The 27,263-nt window shown below is 41.2% G+C and overlaps 1 protein-coding gene across 1 annotated transcript; it reads right to left on the bottom strand.

The window, feature by feature from the left end:
* Positions 1-4,718: 4,718 nt before the first annotated feature.
* igsf5a (immunoglobulin superfamily, member 5a) lies at positions 4,719-25,409 on the bottom strand. Its single transcript, XM_037547075.1, has 9 exons — positions 25,305-25,409; positions 24,645-24,765; positions 22,362-22,676; positions 12,821-13,111; positions 9,786-9,917; positions 9,390-9,414; positions 7,492-7,580; positions 6,618-6,685; positions 4,719-6,178 (listed from the first exon to the last, which is right to left on the bottom strand). The coding sequence occupies exons 2-9, from the start codon at positions 24,688-24,690 to the stop codon at positions 6,080-6,082; spliced, it is 1,065 nt and encodes a 354-aa protein (XP_037402972.1). The 5' UTR covers positions 24,691-24,765; positions 25,305-25,409; the 3' UTR covers positions 4,719-6,079.
* Positions 25,410-27,263: the final 1,854 nt, after the last annotated feature.

The following is a 27,263-nucleotide window of genomic DNA, read 5'->3' as shown; positions in this document are numbered from 1 at the left end:
TTGATGCAATAACATTATTTGACAAAACAATATTCCAAAACCTGTTGCCGGAGCTGTTTTTATCCCCATTAAGGATGATAATATGAGCTGAAAATGTGTCCTCGATTTGCCTCAGTGTCATTTGGTAGCTCTCTTTTGACCCTGCCCAGCCTTCCAGATAAGAGCCTGGTTCATTAAGCATGAGAAACCCCGAAGCAGTGGAAGATCGAGGGATATTTGGACGAATAAGCAAAATTGTCTGGCTGACCTTCCACATTCTCACTTCCATGCTCATTTGGCTTTGGAGAAGTAGCACTATCTGAAGCAAATTGAATTAAATAGCTAATTAAGAGGAAACTTTAATTTAGTTCACCAGGCTGCTGCCCTGCATCAGTCTGGGCCAAACCTTGACAAGAAAAAGTGTGGATCTGATAGCTGGTAACACATGGAAACACTCTACTCTGATCAAGTTAGCCTGAAATCACCCCAGTTAATTACCTTAAAGGGGAATTCCAGTGATTTTCCCAAGTATCTACAGAACTAATGGAATTAGGATGTGAATAAAGTCATTCAGAGTGGTTTAATGTGAATGCTGCAGTCTAAAGAAACTGTCAGAGTTGTTTCAAAGTGGTGGTGATAGGAACCAGACGTCCCAAGCCACCGAAAGCTCCCTCACAGAAAGTTAATATAAGAATTATTTTACAAATTTTACTGCCTGATGACAGAGATAGTATTAGGCTTTATCCTAAAGTGTTTGTTTTTAATGCATTGATGGTGGAGGGGTACATGCAGGATGTTCTAAGGCAAAATAGTCCACAGACGACACTTATTTACACATTTTAGGTCATCAGCACTGCATATAAAACTTGTTCTGTATGGTGAATAAAATGACTAGAGTTGTGTTGTAGTCATGGTGACCCCTGGTTCCTATCAGCACCACTGTAAAGAAAGTCTGTTTCTCTGCAGTAAAACATTAAAATTGAACCACTCTGAATCAATACAAATGAATTATGCTGTAATTTTGAAAAATCTATGTATGTATGCTCAGCGGTCACTTTATTAGAAACTCCCCTGGACCTCCACTTATTGGCCACTTTATGGCCTCCACCTACCTTATACATAAGGTCCACTGCAAACATGATGACCACTTGTCTGCATACCTGCTGGGACAGTTCTGTATGTCAGCTTTTCAGCCATGTTCTTTCTATGTGCGACAGGCATGTCCATCTCTCAAAGTTGACGAGCGCACCAGCCAGAGCGCTGACAAGCGCAAAAGAGAACATATCACACCACTTCTGGCTTCATAATACCAACTTCCAGCTCCTTTAGGACATATTTTAAATACTAAAAAGATGGTTCTTCATAGGTTCTTCCGTTAAAAGGAAATCCAAGAGTTCTGTATAGAACCATTTCATGCTTAAATGGTTCTTTGCATGGAAAAATGATTCTTCGATTTGTAGAAAATGTGCTGCAAATGACTCTATATAGAACCTTCAAAAATGGTTCTATATAGCACCAAAAAGGATTCTCCTATTGTTAGAATCGTGACATTGTAACATAACAGTCTCAAAAAAGATGCAAAGAACCCTCTAATCATGCAAAGGGTTCTTTTTGGGTTATTTGTGGACCATTTTCTTTAATAAAGAACCCTTGAAGACCTTTTCAAATATGTAATAGCACTGTATTCACATGTGAAATGAACTCTTGAAAAAGATGGCTATTCAAGGGTTCTTTAGTGAAGACAATGGCTCTACATAGAACCATGGACACTAAAAGGGTTTTTTGCATGGTTAAATTGCAAAAATCGCTCAAACACCTTTTTGAAAATGGTTCTACATAGCACCAAAAAAAGGGAATTTTCTGTTGTTACAATGAGGCTTGTAAAATAGGTGCTATCTAGAACCCTTCTCAAATCATTGCAGTCACTTCATTGTGATCATTGGGTGCGATTATTGTGTATTATCATACAAGTAGATTGCATGATGTACAGGTGGGCCAATTTTGCTTGAACAGATTTGGGAATTAGGTGACAATGTCATTGCGGTGCTTGCTGATGTAAGATTAGGATGATTTGAACTGTAATCACCAGGTCAGCGTATGTTCCAAAACACCGGGGGGGAGACAGACTGAGCATTTAAGTGGCTGGCTTAATTGGAGTGGTCGTTGCATCATAATCTGATGAAATGGAAACACAGCAGAGTGCAGAGAAACACCCTTTTACTGCCGCTCTGTTGCCAACTCATACTTTTGGTGTCCAAGCAATGTCAAACTAATAGGGAGTGAAAAACACCTCACATGTGGACGACAGTGAAGGAAAACACTGTGCGTTACATAACCTGTTCTTTCTTTAGTGTGGACATAATGAGTGGGAGAGCATCAGCTGCTTGACTTGTAGACAGGCGAGGGGTGAGGGATGTGGACGAGGCTGGGGAGAGCGCGAGCGGAAGCTACGGCTCATAACAAGCCACTGGGGAATAGCTGCCAGACTGCACATGGCCATTAACTCCGCTTTATTTATTTATTTATGAGCGTTCATTATTTTGTGCGAGGAAAAAAGATGAAAGTATGTTAATAATCATGTATCTGGAGGGTTGCCTAGCACACAGTGTTCAGCTGTAATGCAGGGTGGCCCACTGGCTGCGGTTAGTTAGCTATTCTGCAAAACCTGAAAGAACACCAAACGCTCAGAAATGATCACAGTTGTAAGAATTTCCAAAAAAAAAAGAAAATCAGGCCATAGTAGACACTTTCTGACAGTTTCAATGTGTCTGTAAATCTATGTTGTATCTGGGCAATGTATTACAGTCACACACCTACATTCCTATTTTGCTTGGAAGCTTAAAATAAGTTTCTGTCTGGCACCAAAGAACAATGGTTCCAGTTTTAGACCCAATGACCTTCAGATTTATGTGTACAAGGAAATTTTGGTATCCAACAAAACTGCACCTCTTGCCTGTGATTTCAATGAGAATAAATGTTTACAGATATATAGCAGCTCACATCTAGAGCTGTACAGTGCAGCTTTACAGATCTATAACTGCTCACATCTAGAGCTGTACAATGCAGCTTTACAGATATATATCAGCTCACATCTAGAGCTGTACAATGCAGCTTTACAGATATATATCAGCTCACATCTAGAGCTGTACAATCCAGCTTTACAGATCTATAACTGCTCACATCTAGAGCTGTACAATGCAGCTTTACAGATATATATCAGCTCACATCTAGAGCTGTACAATCCAGCTTTACAGATATATATCAGCTCACATCTAGAGCTGTACAATCCAGCTTTACAGATATATATCAGCTCACATCTAGAGCTGTACAATCCAGCTTTACAGATATATATCAACTCACATCTAGAGCTGTACAATCCAGCTTTACAGATATATATCAGCTCACATCTAGAGCTGTACAATCCAGCTTTACAGATCTATAACTGCTCACATCTAGAGCTGTACAATCCAGCTTTACAGATATATATCAGCTCACATCTAGAGCTGTACAATCCAGCTTTGCAGATCTATAACAGCTCTCATCTAGAGCTGTACAATCCAGCTTTACAGATATATATCAGCTCACATCTACAGCTGTACAATCCAGCTTTACAGATATATATCAGCTCACATCTAGAGCTGTACAATCCAGCTTTACAGATATATATCAGCTCACATCTAGAGCTGTACAATCCAGCTTTACAGATCTATAACCGCTCACATCTAGAGCTGTACAATGGAGCTTTACAGATATATAACCGCTCACATCTAGAGCTTTACAATGCAGCTTTACAGATCTATAACTGCTCACATCTAGAGCTGTACAATGCAGCTTTACAGATCTATAACTGCTCACATCTAGAGCTGTACAATGCAGCTTTACAGATATATATCAGCTCACATCTAGAGCTGTACAATCCAGCTTTACAGATCTATAACCGCTCACATCTAGAGCTGTACAATGCAGCTTTACAGATCTATAACTGCTCACATCTAGAGCTGTACAATGCAGCTTTACAGATCTATAACCACTCACATCTAGAGCTGTACAATGCAGCTTTACAGATATATATCAGCTCACATCTAGAGCTGTACAATCCAGCTTTACAGATCTATAACCGCTCACATCTAGAGCTGTACAATGCAGCTTTACAGATCTATAACTGCTCACATCTAGAGCTGTACAATGCAGCTTTACAGATCTATAACCACTCACATCTAGAGCTGTACAATCCAGCTTTACAGATCTATAACCGCTCACATCTAGAGCTGTACAATGCAGCTTTACAGATCTATAACCACTCACATCTAGAGCTGTACAATGCAGCTTTACAGATATATAATAGCTCATATTCAGAGGTGTCAAATTCAGGTCCAGAAAGTAAAAGTCCTTCCCAGGATTTTGTTCCAACAGGCTGGCTTCTTTAGTTAGATCATACCACCAGCAGAGCTGTCCAGCCTGTTGGAACAAAATCCTGGGAATTTCTTTTACTTTCTGGACCTGAATTTGACACCTCTGCTCATATTCGCAGCATTTACTTATGTAAAATATGAAGCTGGATTGTACAGATGTAAAGTTCTTTTAACATATATACCATAATGTCTCTGTGAAAATGTCCAGTAATGGGATTGTGAACTATAAACTATTGCCAAAAACAGCCACCTTCCACTTTGGTACCTACTCAAATATTTGTTTGTGAAAATAAGACTAACTGGACAACACCTTGTTTATTTTCCCATTTCATCATAAAATATGTTTGCATTTATTGATAAACACCGTATAAAAATATCAAGAAAACTATTAAGAATAATTACCATCATAACATTGTCAGTACAAAGAAATTCATTCGTTTACACATAATCCATCAACACATTTTTGTACATGGCTGCCAAGCCCCACACAGCATCAATAAACACTGAATTCTGTCAGTTTTGTCTCAGGCCTGTTCCGTAAGATAAATTTGATGTAAATGCCAATGTTTGATTAATGAGGAGGGAACACTTTGGCCATATTAATACAAACAATGATAAATTAACTGAATTGCATGGTTCATGAAGCATAATGCACCACATAAAATGCTCATCAGTAAAACGAATCTGTTGACTAATTCTCACTGACCATAAACCTGAAAGTAGAAAGTTTTATAAGGGAACAAGTGGCGTTTGCCAATGATTGTGTCATCAGGCAGACGTGGAGTTATAAATACAAGCAAGTGATGTACACTGAGCCCGTGATTCATGTGGTTTTTTTTTCTTTTCCTTTTCCTTTTTTGTGCGGTAAAAAGAACAAGGGAATCTACACAGAATTTCAGTGAGATCATTCCTAACAACTACAGACTGAACTCACAGAAAGCGTTTCAAATCGATGGTCTGATTATACACTAAGGGTTAATGTAACATTAACATTACACCAAGGAGGAATCCAGTATGGTACATATGAGATCTACATAGGTAGCTCAGTGGAACTCCAAGTATCCTGGCCTTCGAGGTTGAGCAATATGAGACCTCTCTGCATCGCCATTGGGCCAGTTAAACATAGAAAATATGCACCTACTTTATATTAGAGCACTGTAATAACTGTTTAGTTACATGTTAACAATACATGTAACAACAATGTAACTGCTGTTACAACTGTTACAGAAGGATTATAGCAATAAAGCTTATAGAACAGCTTATTCAAATACATGTGCATCTACATGTGTGTGTGTGTGTGTGTTTACATAAACACTTGTGTAACTACATAAGAAGGCAATGGAGCTGATACATGTGTGTGCTTACATAAGCTACAATAATTCATCTGTAACAGTCAATACATCACCAGGAGTTACATTGTTATTGCATGTGTTGTTAATGTGTAACTACACAGTTGTTAGTGCCATATTATAAAGTAGGGCTGAAAACATTTATACTGCATTTTCTGAAATCCATTCACATTACTTAAAAAATGTATATATACAGCTTGTCATATGTCATATGCCATACATGCTTGCATTCACCAACATACATAAAAATATATCTTTCATATTTAAGTTAAACTCTATTTCCCCTTCAAATATATTAAATAAAGTGTTTACATTTGAACAACTTTGTTCATTGCCTTTTTACACTATGGTTACATGTCTGTGTTTTCGGACACCATTGTCACCGAGGGTGCCATAATGATCATTGGCCTCTTGGTTACTCTTCACCACATCAGGAACCTGGAAAACAAGACATGTTATGTCAGCATGGAAGATTTTTTCTGCCTTGTTAGTTCATGTCTGCTAATATTAAGCAAGATTTATCATATTGTATCATGTGGCCTATTTCTGCAGGCCCCCTAGTGGCCATTCTGCTGGTAGCATAGAACGTGGCGCTGATATTTTTCATCAGTGTAATCAAATAATATATTTCTTTGCTCTAACTCTGTTAATTAGATGGCTAAACTGTGTATGAAATGTGACTGTGTTGAGCTGCTAGTGGGCAATGAGTGGTGAAACTAATTCAAAAACAATTCGACCAACAATTTAACCCCTCACACTACCCCTCATCTAGCTCTTAGACCCTCCCTGATACTGTGTCACCGCATGGAAGGAGAATCCTTTCAAATTTTCCATTCGGTGATCGGTGATATGAAACATATACACTTCCATTGGTTACCTGAATAGTGCTGATGTAATTGAACTTCCAGAATCCGCTGTCTGTATATTCACTGTTGGTGTCATTTGCTGTGAAAAAGGATACAAGCTACATTTTATCTCTGGTTGTCAATCAATATCAAGATTTCATGTCGAGGTCAACTGTTTCTCGCTTTAAGTGGTATGAGTGCTTGCTTAGCGCCTCCAAGAAAACCAGGGGGCACCATGAGTATGTCGCTTCTTGTTGGTTTGTGTGTTTACTCACATGGTTTAAAGTGGGTGTGTGGGTGAGTGTGTGGGTGAGTGAGTGGGTGAGTGAGTGGGTGGTTGGGTGGGGGGGCCACCAAGTGCACTCTTAACACAAAAAGGCTGTATTTAGTATCACAATAAGGTTCATTGACTTACAAAACCCTTTATATAGAACCACTTCTTAAAACGTTCTCCAGGTTTTCCTTCATAGAAAATCATTATTTCACCAAGCAAAGACACTTTGCATTCAAACGGTTCATGGATCTCGATCCAACCATTGTCATTACAATAGAGCCCCTGCAGAACCATTTTTTAAAGACGTAGGATATCACTTAGGGTCACTAAACGTTGTATATAGACCCTCCATGATTCCATTTTTTCCCCCAATGGAAATACTTGCATCTCTGCTGCTTCTGCCTAATTGAAATGTTTTAAATTGATGTTTTTTAGTGGTCAAATGTTCATAAACAAGAATCTACTCTAAATATAAATAAATAAATAAATAAATACATATATGCAAGTTTTTTGGATGGGCCTACGCGGAAGGACACAGCACTTTAGGCCCCACCCAAAGCCTGGCTCTAAGTTTTTTTAATGTATCTGAAAATGAAAAGTAGATTCAGAGCGTGTGAGTTTGTACGTCTCACCTTTGGGGTCGGTAACGTAACCAAGGTTATCCTGCCCCTGTCCTTCCCCAGGGTGCGCAGCTCCTTCTTTCGGCGGTTGTGAGTGTGCTCTACCGGAACAATCAAAACCTTTTAGCGGCACACTGACAACACAGAGTCTTCCGGAAAATGGAAAGAAAGTCCCCTCCTGCCATCCCCAGAGATTCCCACATAAACTCACCACAGCTCTCTCTGCCTGTCTTACACTTTCAATGGTAAACACAGACTTAATCCCTATTGGAGCTGGATTATTTTTGTATCTGGGGAGGCGCTGTAATTTCAGTGATTACCGAAGAGATTCGCATGAATCTGCAGTGTGTATAGCTTTTAAAAGTCTGCTAAGTAATACCTGCAGAGTGAAATACCTTCTATATAAGATTTGCTGAACTCAGAGCTCTGTTCTGACTCAGCATCACAGTAATGTAATAACAAAACTGGGTAATATTTTCATTTTTCTTTTCGTGAATATCAGCGAAATAGAGCTTGATGATTCGAGCCAATTCCTTAATCCTCAAGTTCATGATATTCCACTGCAATCCACGATATTTTATTGAAGGCCGAATGAAAAGAGAACGAAAATGAAACATCAAGTCCCCAAAGCAAGACAATGCATTTTTGGCCTTGTTGGGCGGCATTTGGGAAGTTAAATGAAAGCACTTTACTAGTATAACGCTAGTCTATATGCCATTTAGCCACACAACATGTTGGTATTGTTCGAAAGTGTTTGAAATGTCACATAATGTTGATGTAAATGTCCTGAAATGAAATCTGGGGAAATTACCTTAAATAGCCTGGATCTTTTTTCCTGCTGGCTAGTCAAATCACGAATTACATTACTTGAACCTCCTCTGGCAAAACTAATCCAGCTCCAGTAGGGCTTTACTCACTGCAGAGTATTAATATAGACTATGTATTCCAAGCGATAGTTTGGTCAAATATCAAATTTACAAAGTTTTCTCCAAGCCCTGATATAGTCAACCAGCCAAGACGTCTTCGGGGTCGGAAGTTCGCTTCTTTAGTTTTGCATGAGGCTAATGCAGCTAACAAATACAAGAAACGTATGCTGCACATGTAAATAATCACGTGTCTACCTCAAACCCTTGTGCGTAAGTACACTGGCACAATATGGCAGCCGCTTTACATCGTTTTTTCTTTTGTTTTGTATTGTTTGTGTGTATGTTTTTCTGTTTCCCTGCTGGCTGAATAGTTCCATATAGCCATCAATAGCCATCATATCCAGGGAAATAGTGGTTGAGAGCGATTTTCCAATTGTGGCCCAGGGGCTGCTTGTGCTGGCCATTTGAGTGACATTACATCACAGGTATGATGCAGCCAGGTTGAACCAGCTTGAGTATCCCAGCTACAAGGCTCTCTGGACTGGGGACCTGACTGATATGACATTGCAGCCTAGGCTGGCTGATTGGTTGATGCTGTACTGCAGCTGTGGGGCTCCCCAGACCCGTAGTGTTTGGCTGCATGAACAGCGCTATGGCAGCTATGTAGCCTCTCAGACTGGCTGCCTAAGTGATGCTACATCACAGCTACTTTCCTGCCTGTGCTGGCCGATTGGATGAGGGTGATTGCTGCTATGAGGCTGCCTGGACTGGTGGCTGCAGGAGGACATTTTTGGCCTTCATGTCTTCCCGGGTCAGCCTCCTGTGTGACGCACAGTAGGTGTGGGGTGAAACTTTCCCAGGTCACTGAAAACCACATAGAGGTGCCAGCATATGTGTGTGCATGTGTGTGTGTGTGTGTGTGTGTGTGTGTATATATATATATATATATATATATATATATATATATATATTGGCTGATATTCACAACTATATTAACAAAAATCGTGAAACCCTATTTCCTTCATTGTTACCAGTCGTACATACCTTGCTTCCCCTTGGTAGTTTGTTTCTGAAAAGCAGAAAAGTGAGAGTTAGACCCCCACATTTACCTTTGGAAAACACACAATGTTTCTTGGAGCCTTTTTTACCTGAATAACGCAATAAAAATATCCAGCGACCTGGACATTAACCCCACCTCATACACCAGACTGATGTGCACAGTTGCATTTATACTGTAAATCATTCGGGTCTGAACGCATGACACCTGTCCATGCCTGTCACCTAACGCTCCACTCATAACGTAGTGCACTTTGTTCCTCCTCATATTAAGCATATACTAACGCACATACAGCCTTCAGTTGTCTTCAGCCTCAGCGGACCAAGCAATCAGTTCATGAAACTTCCATTGTCCAACTTATTTTGAAATTGCTGCACACTCACGTGCTCGCTTTCTCCTTTTGCAGCACAAGACAATGGTGATAATGATGAGGATTAAAAGGACAACCGCGATGACGGACACAATGACGGCTATCAGCACGGTCTGGTCTCTGTGCACTGGCTTCTCCACCTTCTCTGCAATTAGGAAGAGGAAAGAGAAAAGTTAGATTCTTATGCCTAATGCACTTCAGGAGTTTAGGAGTATTTGTGCTTCACTGTGCTATCTGCAAGGCTGCAGTAACACAAATGGCTTAAGAGGCTGTAGTTCAGGACTCCTGCCACCAGCGGGACCCATGAGCATGACTACAAATGGAACAATAGTAAAAGCAAGCAGAAAACATGCCTATGTTGATGGTTCATTTGTAGTGCTTTTACACTGGACAGTGCAGTAAAACATGGCACAGCAATTACATAAAATCCAAAACTACTCATACCTTCATCAGGTAACTGCCTGTAACATTAAGTGCAGTTCTCAGAGGGGACGGTGGTGACATGATATTCTATGCTACGCTAGTATTAAAGGGGCATTCTGGCCTAAAACTGTGGTGTAATACGTTATGTAGCAACTATGGTTGTCATGTAACATTATGTAGCATCAGAATTATATCACTTGGTTTCATTGGCTTGAATTAATAATTTTTAATCATTTTCATGTTTTTCATTCATCTGGTTCTCTCACTGCAATGCCCAGCATTTCAAAAATACACTGTTTTGCCAAAAGCTTTCAATAATTGAATTCAGGTGTTCCAATCACTTCCATGGCCACAGGTGTATAAAGCCGAGCCCCTAGGCCTGCAGACTGCTTCTACAGACATTAGTGAAAGAATGAGTCGCTCTCAGGAGCTCAGTGAATTCCAGCATGGTACCGTGATCGGACGCCACCTGTGTAACAAGTCCAGTCATGAAATTTCCTCACAACTAAATATTCCACAGTCAACTGTCAGTGGGATTATAACAAAGTGGAAGTGATTGGGAATGACAGCCACGAAGTGGTCGGCCACATGAAATGAAAGAGCGGGGTCAGCGGATGCTGAGGGTCATAGTGCACAGAGGTCACCAACTTTCTGCAGAGTCAATCACTACAGACCTCCAAACTTGATGTGGCCTTCAGATCAGCTCAAGAACAGCGTAGAGAGCTTCATGGAATGGGTTTCCATGGCCGAGCAGCTGCATCCAGCTGCATGAGTCTGGGTTTGGCAGTTGCCAAGGGGAACAGTACTTGTCTGACTGCATTGTGCTGAGTGTAAAGTTTGGTGGAGGGGGGATCATGGTGTGGGGTTGTTTTTCAAGATTTGGGCTCGGCCCCTTAGTTCCAGTGAAAGGAACTCTTAATGCTTCAGCACCAAGAGATTTTGGACAATTTCCTGCTCCCAACTTTGTGGGAACAGTTTTAAGACGGCCCCTTCCTGTTCCAACATGACTGAGCACCAGTGCACAAAGCAAGATCCATAAAGACATGGACACTCCTAAATCTTACAGAAAGCCTTCCCAGAAGAGTTGAAGCTGTTATAGCTGCAAAGGGTGGGCCGACATCATATTAAACCCTAAGGATTAAGAATGAGATATCACTCAAGTTCATATGCATGTGAAGGCAGACGAGCGAATACTTTTGGCAATATTGTGTACTTTATATAGTCATTTTGAATCCCTATGGAGTCAATAATTTCTGAATGATTGCCACTGATCTATAGAGCAATAAATACAAAGATGCTAGCACTGTTGTAATTCTTTCCTAGGTCATCAAACAAATTCATGCAGAATCTAAATTCCACCCAATATGGACACCAGAGATGCTTTTCACCCTTTCGGTCAGAGAAAAGAAGCCAAACTGAGGTAAGTTATCTCTACTTTGCTAATTTTAGCTTTTAGCTTGTTGTCCTCCTCAGCTCTTCTGCTGTTTGAGTAATCCATTCTCTCGGTTGAAATGATGATTACAGGACATTTACCACAGTTTACATCATAATTTACCTACAGCTGCAGTAAAATATTCAGCATTCTAGCTGCAACATTAGAGAAACAACTGGCACCACTGGATTCAGACTTGTAGTCCAGAGATTTGAGCCACGATTCAAACTCACACCCGACATTTGAGACTTCACTCAGAGTGGCTCCCCCTCCCCTCCAAACTCAAGACTTGACTCAGACTCAACCCCCAAACAGCTGATTCTGACTAGAGAATTGATTCTGACTTAAACCCCAAAGACTCAAGACTCAATTCAGACTTGCACACCATACGCTCAACACCTGACTCAGATTCAAACCCCAGAAATTCAAAGCTCGACTCGGATTTGCACACCGAAGACTCAAGACTCACTCAGATTCACACACCACATACTCAAGACCTGACTCAGACTCAAACCTCAGGAACCTGAGACTTGCTCAGACTTGCACCCAAGAGACTCGGTTCTGACTCGACTCTGGCTCAAGTCAGACTCAAACCTCATAGACTTGACTCAGACTAAAACCCTAGAGATTCAAGACATGACCTGATCACATCCCAGAGATTTCACTTAACTCGGACTCAAACCCCAGTAATCAAAATTTGACTCAGCTCGCACTCTAGAAATTCTAAATCACTCAGACACAAACAACTCAAGATTTGACTCAAAATTGTATCCCAGAGATTAAATCCCAAAGTTTACAGTTCAACTTGGACTCAAACCTTGGGGACCTGACTTAGACTCAAACCCCAGAGACTCAAGACTCAACTCAGACATGCAAAGTCACACAAGGTTAAGGTTGGAAATTAAAGGTTGATCCTAATTTAATCAGTTTTATTTTTTCTCCAGGTAGAATGCTGTAGGTCTGGGGTACAAGTTGATTCACAAGTCATTTGAGGGTAAGTCCAAGTTGAGCCTCAAGTCAGCCAACATGCAACTCTGTAATGTGACTGACTAAAGTCCCCCTCTATGCCTCCTGACTCTTCTGTCATCCATCATGTCTCAAAATTAGGTCAATCTGCTTTTTATTCTGGTGAAAAATGTCTCTGATCATGTTATCCAGCCCCCATTTTTCATGTGAAAATGCAACTGTCTTACCAACAACGAGGAAAACGCTGCTGCGTTGAGGAATGATCAGGGCAGGTATGGATGCCAGGCATGCCACAGATACATTGTGGACCGCTGTGAACTTGAGAGTGCTGTTGGAGTTGACCAGAGTGCCCACTTCCACAGAGCTGGTGTTGAAGAGCTGTTGGTCCACGAGTGTGTCAGCCACAGTCCAGGAAAGCTGTGGTGTAGGAAACCAGCCTGCTGCAAGACACTGGAACACAACCTGATCTCCCTCCATCACTGTCCAGTTCGTCCCTAGAACCTCCACTGAGCCGCTCTCTGAAGACAACAAACAGGATAACGTCAATAACAACCATGATAGAGTCATCCATGGCTTCCGTTCCTCTCTTACTCTTTGAGATGGATTTGCATGCTTGAGCAATGGACTGTTTTTCAGATCTAGGTGTAACTGCTTCCCAAGAGATGTTGGAAAGTGCTGACCAGTGAGGAGCGGTCAAGTAACACATTCGTAAACAAGATGGATTTGGGTGCAAAGAAAGAGCAAATCAGAAGATCAAAGAGATGCAAGCTATGTCAATATCCAATCAAAGGAAACCAATCTTGTCACATGATGGCCCCAGAGCCACGTCTGTCCTAAAATGTTTAGTTTATCTAGACACAGTGCTGGATCTAAGCAAGATCCCAGTTTAAACTGTATATGTTAATCTATATACTGTTAAAAATAAAGGTTCTGTGCAGGTACATTTTTCGTTCATCAAGATACAAACAATGTAAATGTCCCCTCAAAGGTACAACAGTGGTTTTAAGGTCCAGCTTTGAACCTTAAATAAGTTTTTCCAGGTGAAGACGAGACAAGCACAAAACACTGAAGGTAAACAGTTTCCATCAGGGAGAACCGAGTGGCTCTGAAATCACTTTTTACACACAAGCAAAGTTTCAGTTTCAGATTTATTTACAACTTAGTTCCAAGTTTAAGTTGAATAAAAACTGGCTTTAAACTCAGGATCACAGATGAGCTCCTTTACTATGTTGATCTGTAGGCGTCTGTTCATAAACATAAACCAGCCCAAACTAATTTACTGTAAAATGAAATGGTGGTTTTATGTTGGAATAGACCTGCTCCAATTTTACACACATATATAAACCAAAAGGAACGACAGATTTCTCAAAATGTAGTGGAGTAAAAAGTAAAAAGTCGCTCAAAATTGAAACACTTCAGTACAGATACATGAAAAAACTACTTAAGTACAGAAACCAATTACATTTACTTTGTTACTGTCCACCACTATGAAGATTCTATTCCAATTAAAGTTTTTTACTTGTTTCCCAAGGCTGATAGGCCAGATACAAGCTCATAACATCTGGGGACACCATGAAAAATTTGGAGCTCAGTGTCTTAAACTTATTTACTGGTGTTGGAACTAAAAGTGAAATTTCTAAACCAATTTAACGCCTCATGAAGGCGGAGCTCAAACTTGAGGTTAATGGTGCTCTTGTCAACATTGTGCTATGGACAAAAAGCCTGTCGCTAGACTATTGATAAGGTAAGTTAGCCTGGCTGAAAAGTCCCCACAAAGTTATTGATTGTACTCCAGATGTTCAAAGAGCATGGACTAAAGAGATTTGGGGTGGGTTTTAGAGGGGGCGTACCCCCTTCTTTACGTACCTTATTGTTTAGCATGCTATTACTTATATTTGCTTTTAAATGATGACATTTTCAGTTGTTAGCCTTCCAAAATGACTGGGTTCTTAATTTAGGCCTATTTTGGGTTCTGCTTACAAAATTTGCAAGTTGTGGGAACACTTGGAAAAGCTTTGTTGGTCCATGTAACATGCAATTACATAAAAGTGAAGTATATGCTATTAAGTAAAACCTAGTATTGAATTTGGCACATAAAGTGGACAATGTGCCTCACTTGAGACCTACCTGTGACTTGCTAAATGAAATCGATTCTCTCTTCTGAAAGGACGTAATGATAAAGGTGTCTGCGAACAGAACACACGGCCAGCCGAACCCAGAGGAGTAAACTGGAGATCAATATGATAAGATAAGATTTATGGATTAAGACATCAGCACTTTTTTAGACTGTAAACACCTGACTGGCTGCATGCAGTAATAAAGACACAGTTAAAACCCCCTAGTAAAGTGATTTTGAGTCTAAAAAGTAGGTTTTGAACTGCATTTGTGTAACTGGGCCATTTATTGTATCCTTTGTCATGTGGAGCACATTTTGGCCCTGCTTTCCACTTTTTCATCTCAGGCTTCCTGTGGGAGAAGCTCTGCTGTGAGGAAAGCGTTTAATCTAGGAGAAGTATGAGGATACTTAGCACTGTCATGTCCTGATGAGAACTCATTGTGAGTGTTTACACGAAGCCCATGGCTAAAAAAACTTAATCACTTTTCTCACAGAGGACCACCAGGACCAGGCTAGAGTGAGTCTCTGAAAGAATACTTTATCTGTGGGTTTTTTTCATTGGTTTTCAGGGCAAAAATGTTTTGATATTGGAAAACGGGAAAACCTAAGAAAATAAGGGATAGGCTACAATGTCAAGATCAACTATGGTCAAAATTAGGCTTAGAAAAATTGTTTTCATTATTATGGGTCATATTATGACTGTATATAAGTACTTAAGGGGGCTATTATTATTACATATATTCTGCAGATATTGGAACAGGGCTGAAGTGTGATTTAATGCTTTGAGGTTTAGAGTTAGAATAGAATTTTTGTTAATCTCAACTAAAACATGGTTTGATATTGGTTCATTTTAAGTTTTTACATGGATACAATAAAAGCAGCTGGGCTGCTTGTTATCACATGAATGCTTTTTTAGGTTGAACTGACAAACCATTTTTTACTATGTGGAAATATGTGAGTATACCACTATAAGTATATATATATATATATATATATATATATATATATATATATATATATATATATAGTATCTCATAAAAGTGAGTACACCCCTCACATTTCTACAAATATATCTTTTCATGTGGCAACACTATAGAAATGGATAGAACTTAAAGTAGTCAGTGTGCAGCTTGTATAGCAGTGCAGATTTACTGGTCTATCACGATTGGCTCCTCCCACTCCTCCACATGCTTTTTGTTTACTTTCTGATCGTCCAAGTGTGTTTGTTGTGTTTGAGTTCGGACCCCGCCCCTGACTGTTCCCACCTGTGCTTCAACCTGTGCCCTGTTATCCCTTGTTAGCCCTCTTGTATTTAAGCCCTGTGTTTGCCCCTTGTGGTTGTTGGTGTTTGTATGCTTGTTTGACGTGCTGTCTGTATGTGCTGATTGCTGTCTGTATGTGCTGATTGGAGTGTTTGGTGTTTGTTTTGCTTATGTTCTTTTGTCATGTCTGACCAGCATTCTCTCCGTGTTGGCTATTTGAACCTTTGAACCCTAACCCTAACCATTTCGACCATGACCCTGGATTTGCCCTTAATAAATCTCGCTTTTCTCAGCTTGTGCGTCCGCCTCATCGCTCCACGTTACATGTCCTCTGAAAAGAACTCAACACACAGCCATTAATGTCTAAATAGCTGGCAATACAAGTGAGTCCACCTCACAGTGAATATGTCTGAATTGTGCCCAATTGTGTTGTTGTCCCTCACTGGTTTCATGTGATTTGTTAGAGTTACAAGGTTCCAGGTGTGAATGGGGAGCAGGGCTGTTAAATTTGGTGTTCTGGGTACAATTCATTCATACTGGCCACTGGATATTCAACATGGCACCTCATGGCAAAGAACTCTCTGAGGATGTGAGAAGTAGAGTTGTTGCTCTCCACAAAGATGGCCATGGCTATAATAAGATTGGTAACACCCTGAAACCGAGGTATAGCACAGTGGCCAAGGACATACAGTGGTTTTCCAGGACAGGTTCCACTCGGAACAAGCCTCGCCAGGGTCGACCAAAGACGTTGAGTCCACGTGTTCAGCTTCATATCCAGGGGTTGGCTTAAAAAAATAGACACATGAGTGCTGCCAGCATTGCTGCAGAGGTTGAAGAAAAGGGAGGTCAGTGCTCAGACGATACGTCACACAATGCATCAATTCGGTCTGCACGACTGTCATCCCAGAAGGAAGGCTTTTCTGAAGCTGACGCAGAAGAAAGCCCGCAAACAGTTTACTGAAGATAAGCAGTCCAAGGAAATGGATTACTGGAACCATGTCCTGTGGTCTGACGAGACCAAGGTAAACTGTTTGGCTCAGATGTTGTCCAGCATGTGTGGCGGCGCCCTGGTGAGGAGTACCAAGACAACTGTCTCTTGCCTATGGTCAAACATGGTGGTGGTAGCATCATGGGCTGGGGCTGCATGAGTGCTGTTGGCACTGGGGAGCTGCGGTTCATTGAGGGAAACATGAATTCCCACATGTACTGTGGCATTCTGAAGATCCCCTCCCTTCGCAAACTGCGCCACATGGCAGATTTCTAACACGATAACGACCTCAAACACACCTCCAAGCTGACAACTGCCATGCTGAAGGTGAAGGTGATGGACTGGCCAAGTATGTCTCTAGACCTAAACCCAGGAGGACCGCAAGGTCTCTAACATCCACCAGCTCCGTGATGTCATCGTGGAGGAGTGGAAGAGGATTCCAGTAGCAACCTGTGCAGCTCTGGTGAATTCCATGCCCAAGAGGGTGAAGGCAGTGCTAGATAATAATGGTGGTCACACAAAATATTGACACTTTGAGCACAATTTGGACACGTTCACTGTGAGGTGGACTCACTTGTGTTGCCAGCTATTTAGACATGAATGGCTGTGTGTTGAATTCTTTTCAGAGGACAGTAAATCTGCACTGCTATACAAGCTGCACACTGACTACTTTAACTTTATATACTTTATATATATAAGTTTCATTTCTATAGTGTCGTCCCATGATAAGATACAATAAAATAATTGCAGGAATGTGAGGGGTGTACTCACTTTTGTGAGATACATATGAGATACAATATTACTATTATTATATATTGTACTGGCGTTCTACAGTCCCACCATATAAAAAAAAAACAATTTCTAAAGTTTTCAGACTTTCGATATTTATAAAGATTATGTTCTGATCTATTTGAGCCCGTCACTGGTAGAGATGTTTTTGATTTCTTTTAAAGGGAGGTTGAAAGATTTAGATTTATCATGAGTTTAATAAAAAAAAAAAAATAATGCAAATTAAACATTAAAAAGCAGTGTTTGTAGTCACTACCGAAACACAAAGAGTTTCAGAGCCTGCATTTTAGAGCAAGAGCTGAGGCTGCATCCCTGTCCCTCATGGCCACATGGTGAGCAGTTACATCCCACTGTTTTGAAGTGAATGTGTCTGAAAATCAATGTGGAACATTGATAATTGTCACTACTAAAACTCATATTTTTCTGCAAATAAGTGAACTTTTTTGTGTTTTAATGAAAAATGTGATTTTATGTGTACAGCTGTTCAAAACTGTGTTTGCTGCTCGTGTGCTGGCTAGCGTTTTTGAGTACTGTTAAAAATGAGCTAAAATTGTCAGCAAAACAGTCACTGCTGGATCATTTGGTATTTGGTAGTGTTATGATGTTTTCTCAGTGACACAATGGAACGGTCAATCATTTATTTTAACAAAATAAACATGCTTAAGTTAAAGGGTCACTCAAAGCGAAAGGATTTTAGTCTAAAGTCCAACATCGGTCAAAAGTCAGAAATGTGTTTTCAGCTCTTTGAATCTGTTAGAAAGATCCACTTATACTACATATGGACTGTACATATGTAAGTGTGCATCAGTTCTGCTTGGATCTCTTTTCTGATGGTTCCCTGGAACCAGTCATCCATGAACACATTTGCTGACTTGTTATTTGAAATCCCAGGGTGTGTAATTTAGCCTCCAAACCTGTCAGAGCAGCCTTTCCTTACATCTCGCTTGCAGTCCCGCTAATAAGAATGTTAATTAGTAAAGATATGTAGCGCCCTCCGATCTGGGTCACGCTCTGTGATATTTGGACCTTTGGGGATTTTGCCTTTTAGCTGAGTTATTTGTTTTACCTCACGGTGAATAAGCCGCGAAATGTCAAACATACAGTGGAAAAAGATCAACATATGCATATACATGCAGGTATTTACACACACAGTCCACTTTATTGGAAACCTCTGCATTGTACTTCCACTCACTGAGCTGCAGCTATTATAGGTCCACTATAATGTTCAATTACAGACTGTACAGTTTACCAGCCCCTCAAAAGTGCATTCATCACTGGTCAGTTTCAGGAACGCTATTGCCCAGATGTTATTTGGGTGGCGGACCATGCAGAAAAGATACGTGGAAATATATACACATACACCATATTTCCAAAAGTATTCAGTCACCCATCCAAATCATTTAATTCAGGTGTTCCAATCACTTCCATGGCCACAGATGTATAAAACCAAGCACCTAGGCCTGCAGACTGCTTCTACAGACGTTAGTGAAGGAATGGGTCGCTCTCAGGAGCTCAGTGAATTCCGTGATCAGACGCCACGTAAAATGACAGAGCGGGGTCAGCGGATGCTGAGGGGCTTAGTGCGCAGAGGTCACCAACTTTCTGTGGAGTCAATCACTACAGACCTCCAAACTTCATGTGGCCTTCAGATCAGCTCAAGAACAGCGTAGAGAGCTTCATGGAATGGGTTTCCATGGCCAAGCCTTACATCACCAAGCGCAAAGCAAAGCATCGAATGCAGTGGTGTAAAGCGCCACCACTGGACTCTAGAGCAGTGGAGACGAGTTCTCTGGAGTGACCAATCACGCTTCTCCATCTGGCAATCCGATGGACGAGTCTGGGTTTGACGGTTGCCAGGAGACGGTACTTGTCTGACTCCATTGTGCCAAGTGTAAAGTTTGGTGGAGGGGGGATCATGGTGTGGGGTTGTTTTTCAGGAGTTGGGCTTGACCTCTTAGTTCCAGTGAAAGGAACTCTTAATGCTTCAACACCAAGAGATTTTGGACAATTTCATGCTCCCAACTTTGTGGGAACAGTTTGGGGGCGGCCTCTTGCTGTTCCAACATGACTGCACGCCAGTGCACAAAGCAGGTCCATAAAGACGTGGATGAGCGAGTTTGGTGTAGAAGAACTTGACTGGCCTGCACAGAGTCCTGACCTCAATCTAACCTGGTTTCAGTCCGTTATTAATGGAAAACAACAGCAGCAGCTCTGTGACAGGATTCTGTACTGAGAGTCACTGTGAAACTGCTACAAGGTAAAATATATGTTACTGTCGTTTACAAGCTTCAAATGTCAGTGTTTAATCTAGGAAGGCCAAAAAATGTTCATGTAAATCTGGGTTAGCTTAGTGCTAACATACTACTAGAATCCCATAGGGGTGCTAGAAGAAATTAGCATTATCACCGAGTTGTTTTGACCAAGCTCTGACATATATGTCCCAAACCAAAAGTGAAGCTCTAAGAGTCACTGTTGACCTCTGCCCAGTCGTTTACAAAAGTTTTGGCGCCCCTGTGGAAAATCCATGTTTTGTTGATTTTTTCATTGAAAAGAAGTGAACACATCCTCTACAGAGAACACACTTCTGAACATTTTTAATGCACAATTACTGTTTATTTGCTGAATTTAACATTTTGGAAAACCGAAACAGAAAATTGGGCCCGTGCAAAAGTTTCCAACATGTTAGCACCTGGTAAACAAACGGAAACTGTCCTCTCTTTTTAAATGAGACTTTGGTGTAGTGTGTAAACACAGTTTAAATTGCAAAACATTTTACTGTTTATCCACTCACTGCTATTGTGAGGTCATTAAAAGCAGTGCATTTTAGCTCCGCCCATTCATGCTGAAGTTATAAGGAGTGTTTCGGCCTCTATTGCTTCGTAAATGAGGCACAATACAGAATAGCCAATCAAAACATATATCATTGACATATATCAGTCTTAAAAGTACGGTAACAAAATCAACCTGTTTAATTGTAAAGGGATACAGAGTGGTTGAAAATAGTCATGTTAGATAAATTATAATTTTGGTACACAAAAGCACACAAATATCATGAATGGATCTATATATATATATATATATATATATATATATATATATACACAATATGGGCCCTTAAAGATTGTGCCCTGTAAAAGATCTGTACATTTTTTCCACCAACTTTTTGTGCACAAGCTTTTCTATATGCTCTATTATCCATGAGCTCAGCACATATATTTGTTTTGGGATTAGAGAGGCTGTTGAAACTTTTTATTTGCCTCAAATATCATTTACATTTATGGCATTTGGCTGACGCTCTTATCCAGAGCGACTTACAGTTTGATCATTTTACACAGGCAGGCCAAGGTGGTGTTAGGAGTCTTGCCCAAGGACTCTTATTGGTATAGTGTAGGGTGTTTTGCCCAGGTGGGGATTGAACCCCAGTCTACAGTGTAGAAGGCAGAGGTGTTAACCACTACACTAACCAACCACTTCACATATCATTTTTTAAGCTGGAATGCATGGGATTGTAACTTACAGTGGAGTTCAGGTTAGCGCTGATTCAGTTACCGTACGTTACATCAGGTTCTATGCCATTTTCTTAGTATAGAGAGACACTGCAGTGATGGGATGGACTTCGAATCAATCACCGTTTGAAAGATGTAGAGTTTAGACTCTTAGAAGCTTTGATAATTCACTAGAAATTCTCTTCACTGTTATTTATTCATCAACAAGGCCTCGGAAAGTGCACCATGTTCCATTCAGACTGAACGTAGAGCAATATCAATGTTGGACATGAAGTTTGAACTTGGTTTTGACATCGCTTTAGGTTTAATGGTCAGAACACCGAAAAAAATGCTGGATTCAAGCTCTCAACTCTGCAGCCTCCACATCTACTACAATTTCTTTAAAGGACTGGTTTACAACTTGAGCCCCCTAAACCCTAGAGTTCCATATGTGGGCCAGCGCTTCAATCCCTCACCCTCATTAAAGGGGAAAATGTCAGGCACAATGTGAAATGGAGTAAAACCCCCATACCCATGAGTCACTGTTGAGAAAAACACACTGTATCTCCAAAAAAAATAACTTTACAGGAGAAGGAAAAAAGGTCTTAACTTTGAATGGGAGTTAATGGAACCAGAGGTCTTTCCAAGTGATTTTGGAGCATTTCTACAGCTCCACTGTTCATGAAACTGTAACACAATGTGCAAAGCAGCTAGTTGGTAGGTTTTGCCCCATTCACAGTGGAGAGGTGTATGCAGGGTGCTGTGAAGCAAAATAGCCCCCCTCCCAAAATTTAGGGCAATAGGACAATTTTACCATTACTGGCATTGCATATAAAAACTCGGAAGACTCGTGTAGGTTCACTGGTGGTTTTGGACAGTAAATAAATGACTATATTTCTGTTGTAGACATCACAACTCCTGCTTCCTGTCATCACCACTGTAAACAAATCAGAATCGGCAAGTTTCTCTGCAATGAACCAGGTCACATCAAACCACTCTGAATGACTTTGCTTACAACAACCACTGAACTATGGGGAAATTTTAAAATGGGTGGATTTCCACTTTAAAGGTGAAACTGAAGTTTGGGCCAACAGACAGACCGTTAGAGGTTAAGGGGTTAACACGCACCTTGAACGGACAGCCCAGTGGTCACAGGCTCACTGCCTTGGATCTGACAGCTGACTTCACCAGAATCGTTTCGTGATACGTTCCTGATGATAAATTCCCACTTAGATTCACCCGCGGTGGAATAATCTATCGCAGAGAAGCGATTACTGCTGTTTAGCATGCCGGAGGCCTCTAAAATGGTCAGCGCCAGCCGTCCGTTTAGTGACCAGATCATGACCGTCCAGGCCTGCTGCCTCGTGCTGCAGTTGAACCTCGCATCTGAACTTTGGAGAACCACTGAGTTCTGCGGTTCCAACTGCACTTGAGCGGTGACCCCTGAGGAAAGAAGGAAAACAAAAGCATTTATTTCCTCAGCCATATCTGTCAATACCTGAATGGTCAACAGTGGGCCTGAGCGTGGAGAGATATGCGACCTTGGGTTTGTGAAAGGCGCTATATAAATGTAACTTATTATTATTATTATTATTATTATTATATATAATGAGGAACTGTTCATGGAAATGTGACAAAATACACTAAACGTCCAAAAGACGCCTTTTCTGAAATAAAGGGATTTCATAAGGAGCTTGTCTTCCTTTGCTGAAGTTACAGCCTCTACTCTTCTGAGAAGGCTTTACATTGCTGTGAGGATTTGACTGCATTCAGCCACAAGAGCATTTAAGTTATAACCACGTTGTAGTTCTACAGTTACAGACTGTAGTCCATCTGTTTCTCTGATACTCTGTTACCCTGTTCTTCAGTGGTCAGGACCCCCATGGACCCTCACAGAGCAGGTACTATTTGGGTGGTGGATCATTCTCAGCCCTGCAGTAACACTGACGTGGTGGTGGTGTGTTAGTGTGTGTTGCGCTGGTCTGAGTGGATCAGACACAGCAGTGCTGTGTCGCTACTGGACTGAGAACCAAAAACATCCAGCCAACAGCGTCCTGTGGGCGGCGTCCTGTGACCACTGATGAAGGACTAGAGGATGACCAACACAAACTGTGCAGCAGCAGATGAGCTGTCGTCTCTGACTCCATGCATACCAGCACAACCCGCCACCACCACGCCAGTGTCAGAATGACCCACCCCCAAAATAATACCTGCTCTGTGAGGGTCCTGTGGGGGTCCTGACCACTGAAGAACAGGCTAACAAAGTATCAGAGAAACAGATGGACTACAGTCTGTAACTGTAGAACTACAAAGAGAGCCTCTGTGGTCAGTAGAGCTGATAAAAGGACAGAGAGTGTAGAGACAGGGACGAAATGCTTAATGAAGTGTCTGGTGGATGTAGTTTAGTAGAGCAGTTGGAAACGAAAGCATATCTGTGGTGAGATACGCTCCAGGTCTGGCTCTGGTTAGACTGAACCAAAAATTTGCATGTTAGCCTTTAAGCTAAAGCACTCCAGCGAGCTCTCAGGCACTGCCGCAGCCTGATAAACAGAACGGCATCTCATCGCGTATCAAAGGGTTTAATCACTTCCAAAGCAGAGCATGCAGTGATTAGTGAAGATCAAGTGGGCCTCCATCACGCTGGAGTGATGAATTAGAGACTTGCTGCAGTTTCTCTCCGAAATGTGATGAACATCTTGATTTAATGCTACTGTCGCGATCCATCTGCGCAAATGAGGGAAGACAAGGGTGAAGAGGCTCTACGAATCGAAGACCAACGAGAATAAAGCAGGAGCAGGAAGGGCTGCATACTATACAGATGCAAGGTATGGTTAGTATGGTTACTGTAGCTTATCTGACTTTTCAGATGCCCTGCTGCTCCATTCATCCCTGAAAAGGGACCATCATAGGACCGCCGCCTAAACACTGACATTAAGTCCACCTCCTTGTTTCTACGCTCACTGTCCATTTGATCAGCTCTACTTACTGTATAGCTGCGCTTTGTAGTTCTACAGTTTCAGACTGTAGTCCATCTGTTTCTCTGATACTCTGTTACCCTGTTCTTCAGTGGTCAGGACCCCCATGGACCCTCACAGAGCAGGTACTATTTGGGTGGTGGATCATTCTCAGCACTGCAGTAACACTGATGTGGTGGTGGTGTGTTGCGCTGGTACGAGTGGATCAGACACAGTTCTTAAACACTGTGTCCACTCAACGTCCACTCTATTAGACACTCCTACCCTGTTGGTCTGTGAGGATAGCTCATCTGCTGCTAGTCCTTCATCAGTGGACACAGGACGCTGTTGGCTGGATATGTTTGGTTGGTGGATTATTCTCAGTAGCCCTGCTGTGTCTGATCCACTCAGACCAGCGCAACACACACTAACACACTCGTCGATCATGAATACTCACCCCCCATGATGAAAAGCAAGACAGCGGCAAGGGCAAACGTGTCCATGATCCTTCACAAATGCTCTTGCCAGTTTGAGAAGCTCACGAGTTCATATAATCGGATAAGCAGAGGCAAAAACTCCTATAAAAACATCGACATAAAGGACAGCGTCAGCTCTTGAAATGGCCTAGAAGTGAATACTGCTGTATATTATGATCAGATACTGTATATACTGAACATAAATGTGCTGAAAAAGGCTTTATATGTCTGTCCGCCGTGTATTATTGTTTGGAAACCTTTGTAAAATGGTGCTTATTCTATCCTGCGAAAATATCCCGACTTGACAGTTCTTGGACCTTTAGCTGAAAATGAACCGAATTATGACTTTTTTTATAACTCACATCATAAAAATACCATTTATGGGATCAATATTGTTTGTACACTACATTTACTAACAGTTTACATCACCACACGTATTTTCTATTGTAAAATATTACAAATCGGTTGGTATTTCTGTCACTTTGCCTGTACGGCCCTATTATTTTACACTATCTGGACATTTATTAATAGAAATGGCCCAGAATGACATCTTTACATTAATGTATGTTAAGATGTTACGTTATGAAGGTTGCTCACTTTCCTCTATGAAAATAGGCTTTAAAAACAGCTAATACACTTACCTGAAACCAAAGCCCAAGAGCTTATCCAAGAACAAAACCGCTCACCAACTTCCTTCCTCAGCTCGGAGTAGGTGTGGAAACAGTATCTTCTACCTAGGTCACCTGTCGGCCCCAAAAGAGGCCAAAGTCCAGCAGCCTGCCATTCTTCTTATCACACAGACGTGAGGTGAGCAGCAGCTTTTGAGCTGCTCTGCTTTGCATACAGGCCCATGCCGAAGCTTCACGGGGAGGATTACAAGACACTGACATGCCAACCGAGGTAGACCGTCTACCAGCAAGATTACTTTTGGGGGCTGCGACCTCATGACCCATCTGTTTGCTTTAAATTCCACTGACTGGTACATACACTGAAACCGGCACGCCCTCAGAGCAACGGCCGGTCTCGATACCAGTCGTTTCTAAATCCCACCCCATTTATATAAGTCATAAACAAGAACATCGGCTGTTGGTTCACTCAACTGCAGGTGCATGATGGGGATAAAAGGGTAGTGCTATGAGTCAGCGTGACACCACAAGGCCATTGTGTCTCAGCTGAATGGAGTTAAGCCATATTAAACAGTGGTTTATGGTACTGCTTTTGTTAACAGCTATGATGAGATTATTATATTGTCACTATTGTAGAGAAACAAAACAAAACCTGTATCTCCAGAATGGAGAACTTCACTGATGAAGGGGAAAAAATATTTATTGCAAGTAACTCTGGACCAGTTCTGTTGGACCATTCATTCAAAAGAGGCTTTTGAAAAAAATATTTTATCATTTAAAGTCATTCAGAGTGATTTGATGTGAAATTCATTGTAGAGTAAGCTACTGACTCAGATGTCTTTACAGTGGTGGTGATGGGAACCAGGAGTCACCATGTCTACAACACAAATATAGCCATTTTAATTACTATCCAAAACCACCAGTGAACCGACATGCCCTCTCAGTTTTATATGCAATGTTGATAATGATAAATGAAAAAATATGAAAAAAAGATGGTTTTTTTGGGGACTACTTTGCCCTGCAACACCCTGAATGTAGCCCTCCGCCACAAATGGCTTTAAAAAATACATTCTGTGAGCACATTAAACTCTTCAGATGTCTGGTTCCTATCACCACCACTGTGAACACTTCTGGCTTGGGAAGCTTTCAGTACTATTACAGAATGACAGATTAAGAAAGATATGGTCCAAAATCATAATATTTCAAGAATACTGCACTCAGAAAGCGGGACAGGGTTATATAACAGAGGGAACGCAATGATCCACAGTCATGTTTGTGTGATGCCTATGGATTGTCAGATGTTTATGTGCAGATATGGTCGTGTGGTTGGTGAGGTCCAAAAAACCTGCTGATGTGATTGTTTTTCCTCTGGTTTTATATTAATCTTATTTCATTTAATAGTCTATTCAGGGGATCTTGACTTTATGTGGTAGTTATTTGTTTACAGTGATGGTTAATGCTTTTATAGCATTCCGTAATCTGTGTAGATATTCATAATACTTTAATATTAGCACCGTCTTACACGAAGCTGAATTCAGCGTCTTATTTACCAGCTTTTCGTTCGAAACTTACTTAAATGGTGCAGCTTCAGGCACCAGAAAGTGAGTGCTGCACAATTTAAGGTGCAATGGGAAAATTTGAAGAAGCTGAATAGGCAGCCAACTTTAGCTTCATCCTTCTTACTGCGTTTTGGGTGGTTTGTTTTATTTTGATGTGTATTAAGATTAAAAGCGATTCACACACTGATAGATTTGCTGTGGTTGTGTTTCTCACACTAAACACGGTTTTTAACATCAGGTGCAGACTGAATGCTTCCCTGCTGGTCCAGATGGCTGAGTAGCACGATCAGTTATTACGGAATAAAAGCTACCGAGAGCAGTCAGTGCAGACTAGATTAGTCTGAGGATTATAACTCAACAAACATGCTGAAAATTGAGTAATAAGGAAGTGGTGGCCGATTTAAGCCTGAGACTC

The sequence above is a fragment of the Pygocentrus nattereri genome, chromosome 18 (genome assembly GCF_015220715.1).
Source record: "Pygocentrus nattereri isolate fPygNat1 chromosome 18, fPygNat1.pri, whole genome shotgun sequence".
NCBI lineage: Eukaryota > Metazoa > Chordata > Actinopteri > Characiformes > Serrasalmidae > Pygocentrus > Pygocentrus nattereri.
The sequence above is the reverse complement of the archived record's forward strand: the minus strand, read 5'-3'. Positions and strand labels throughout refer to the sequence as shown.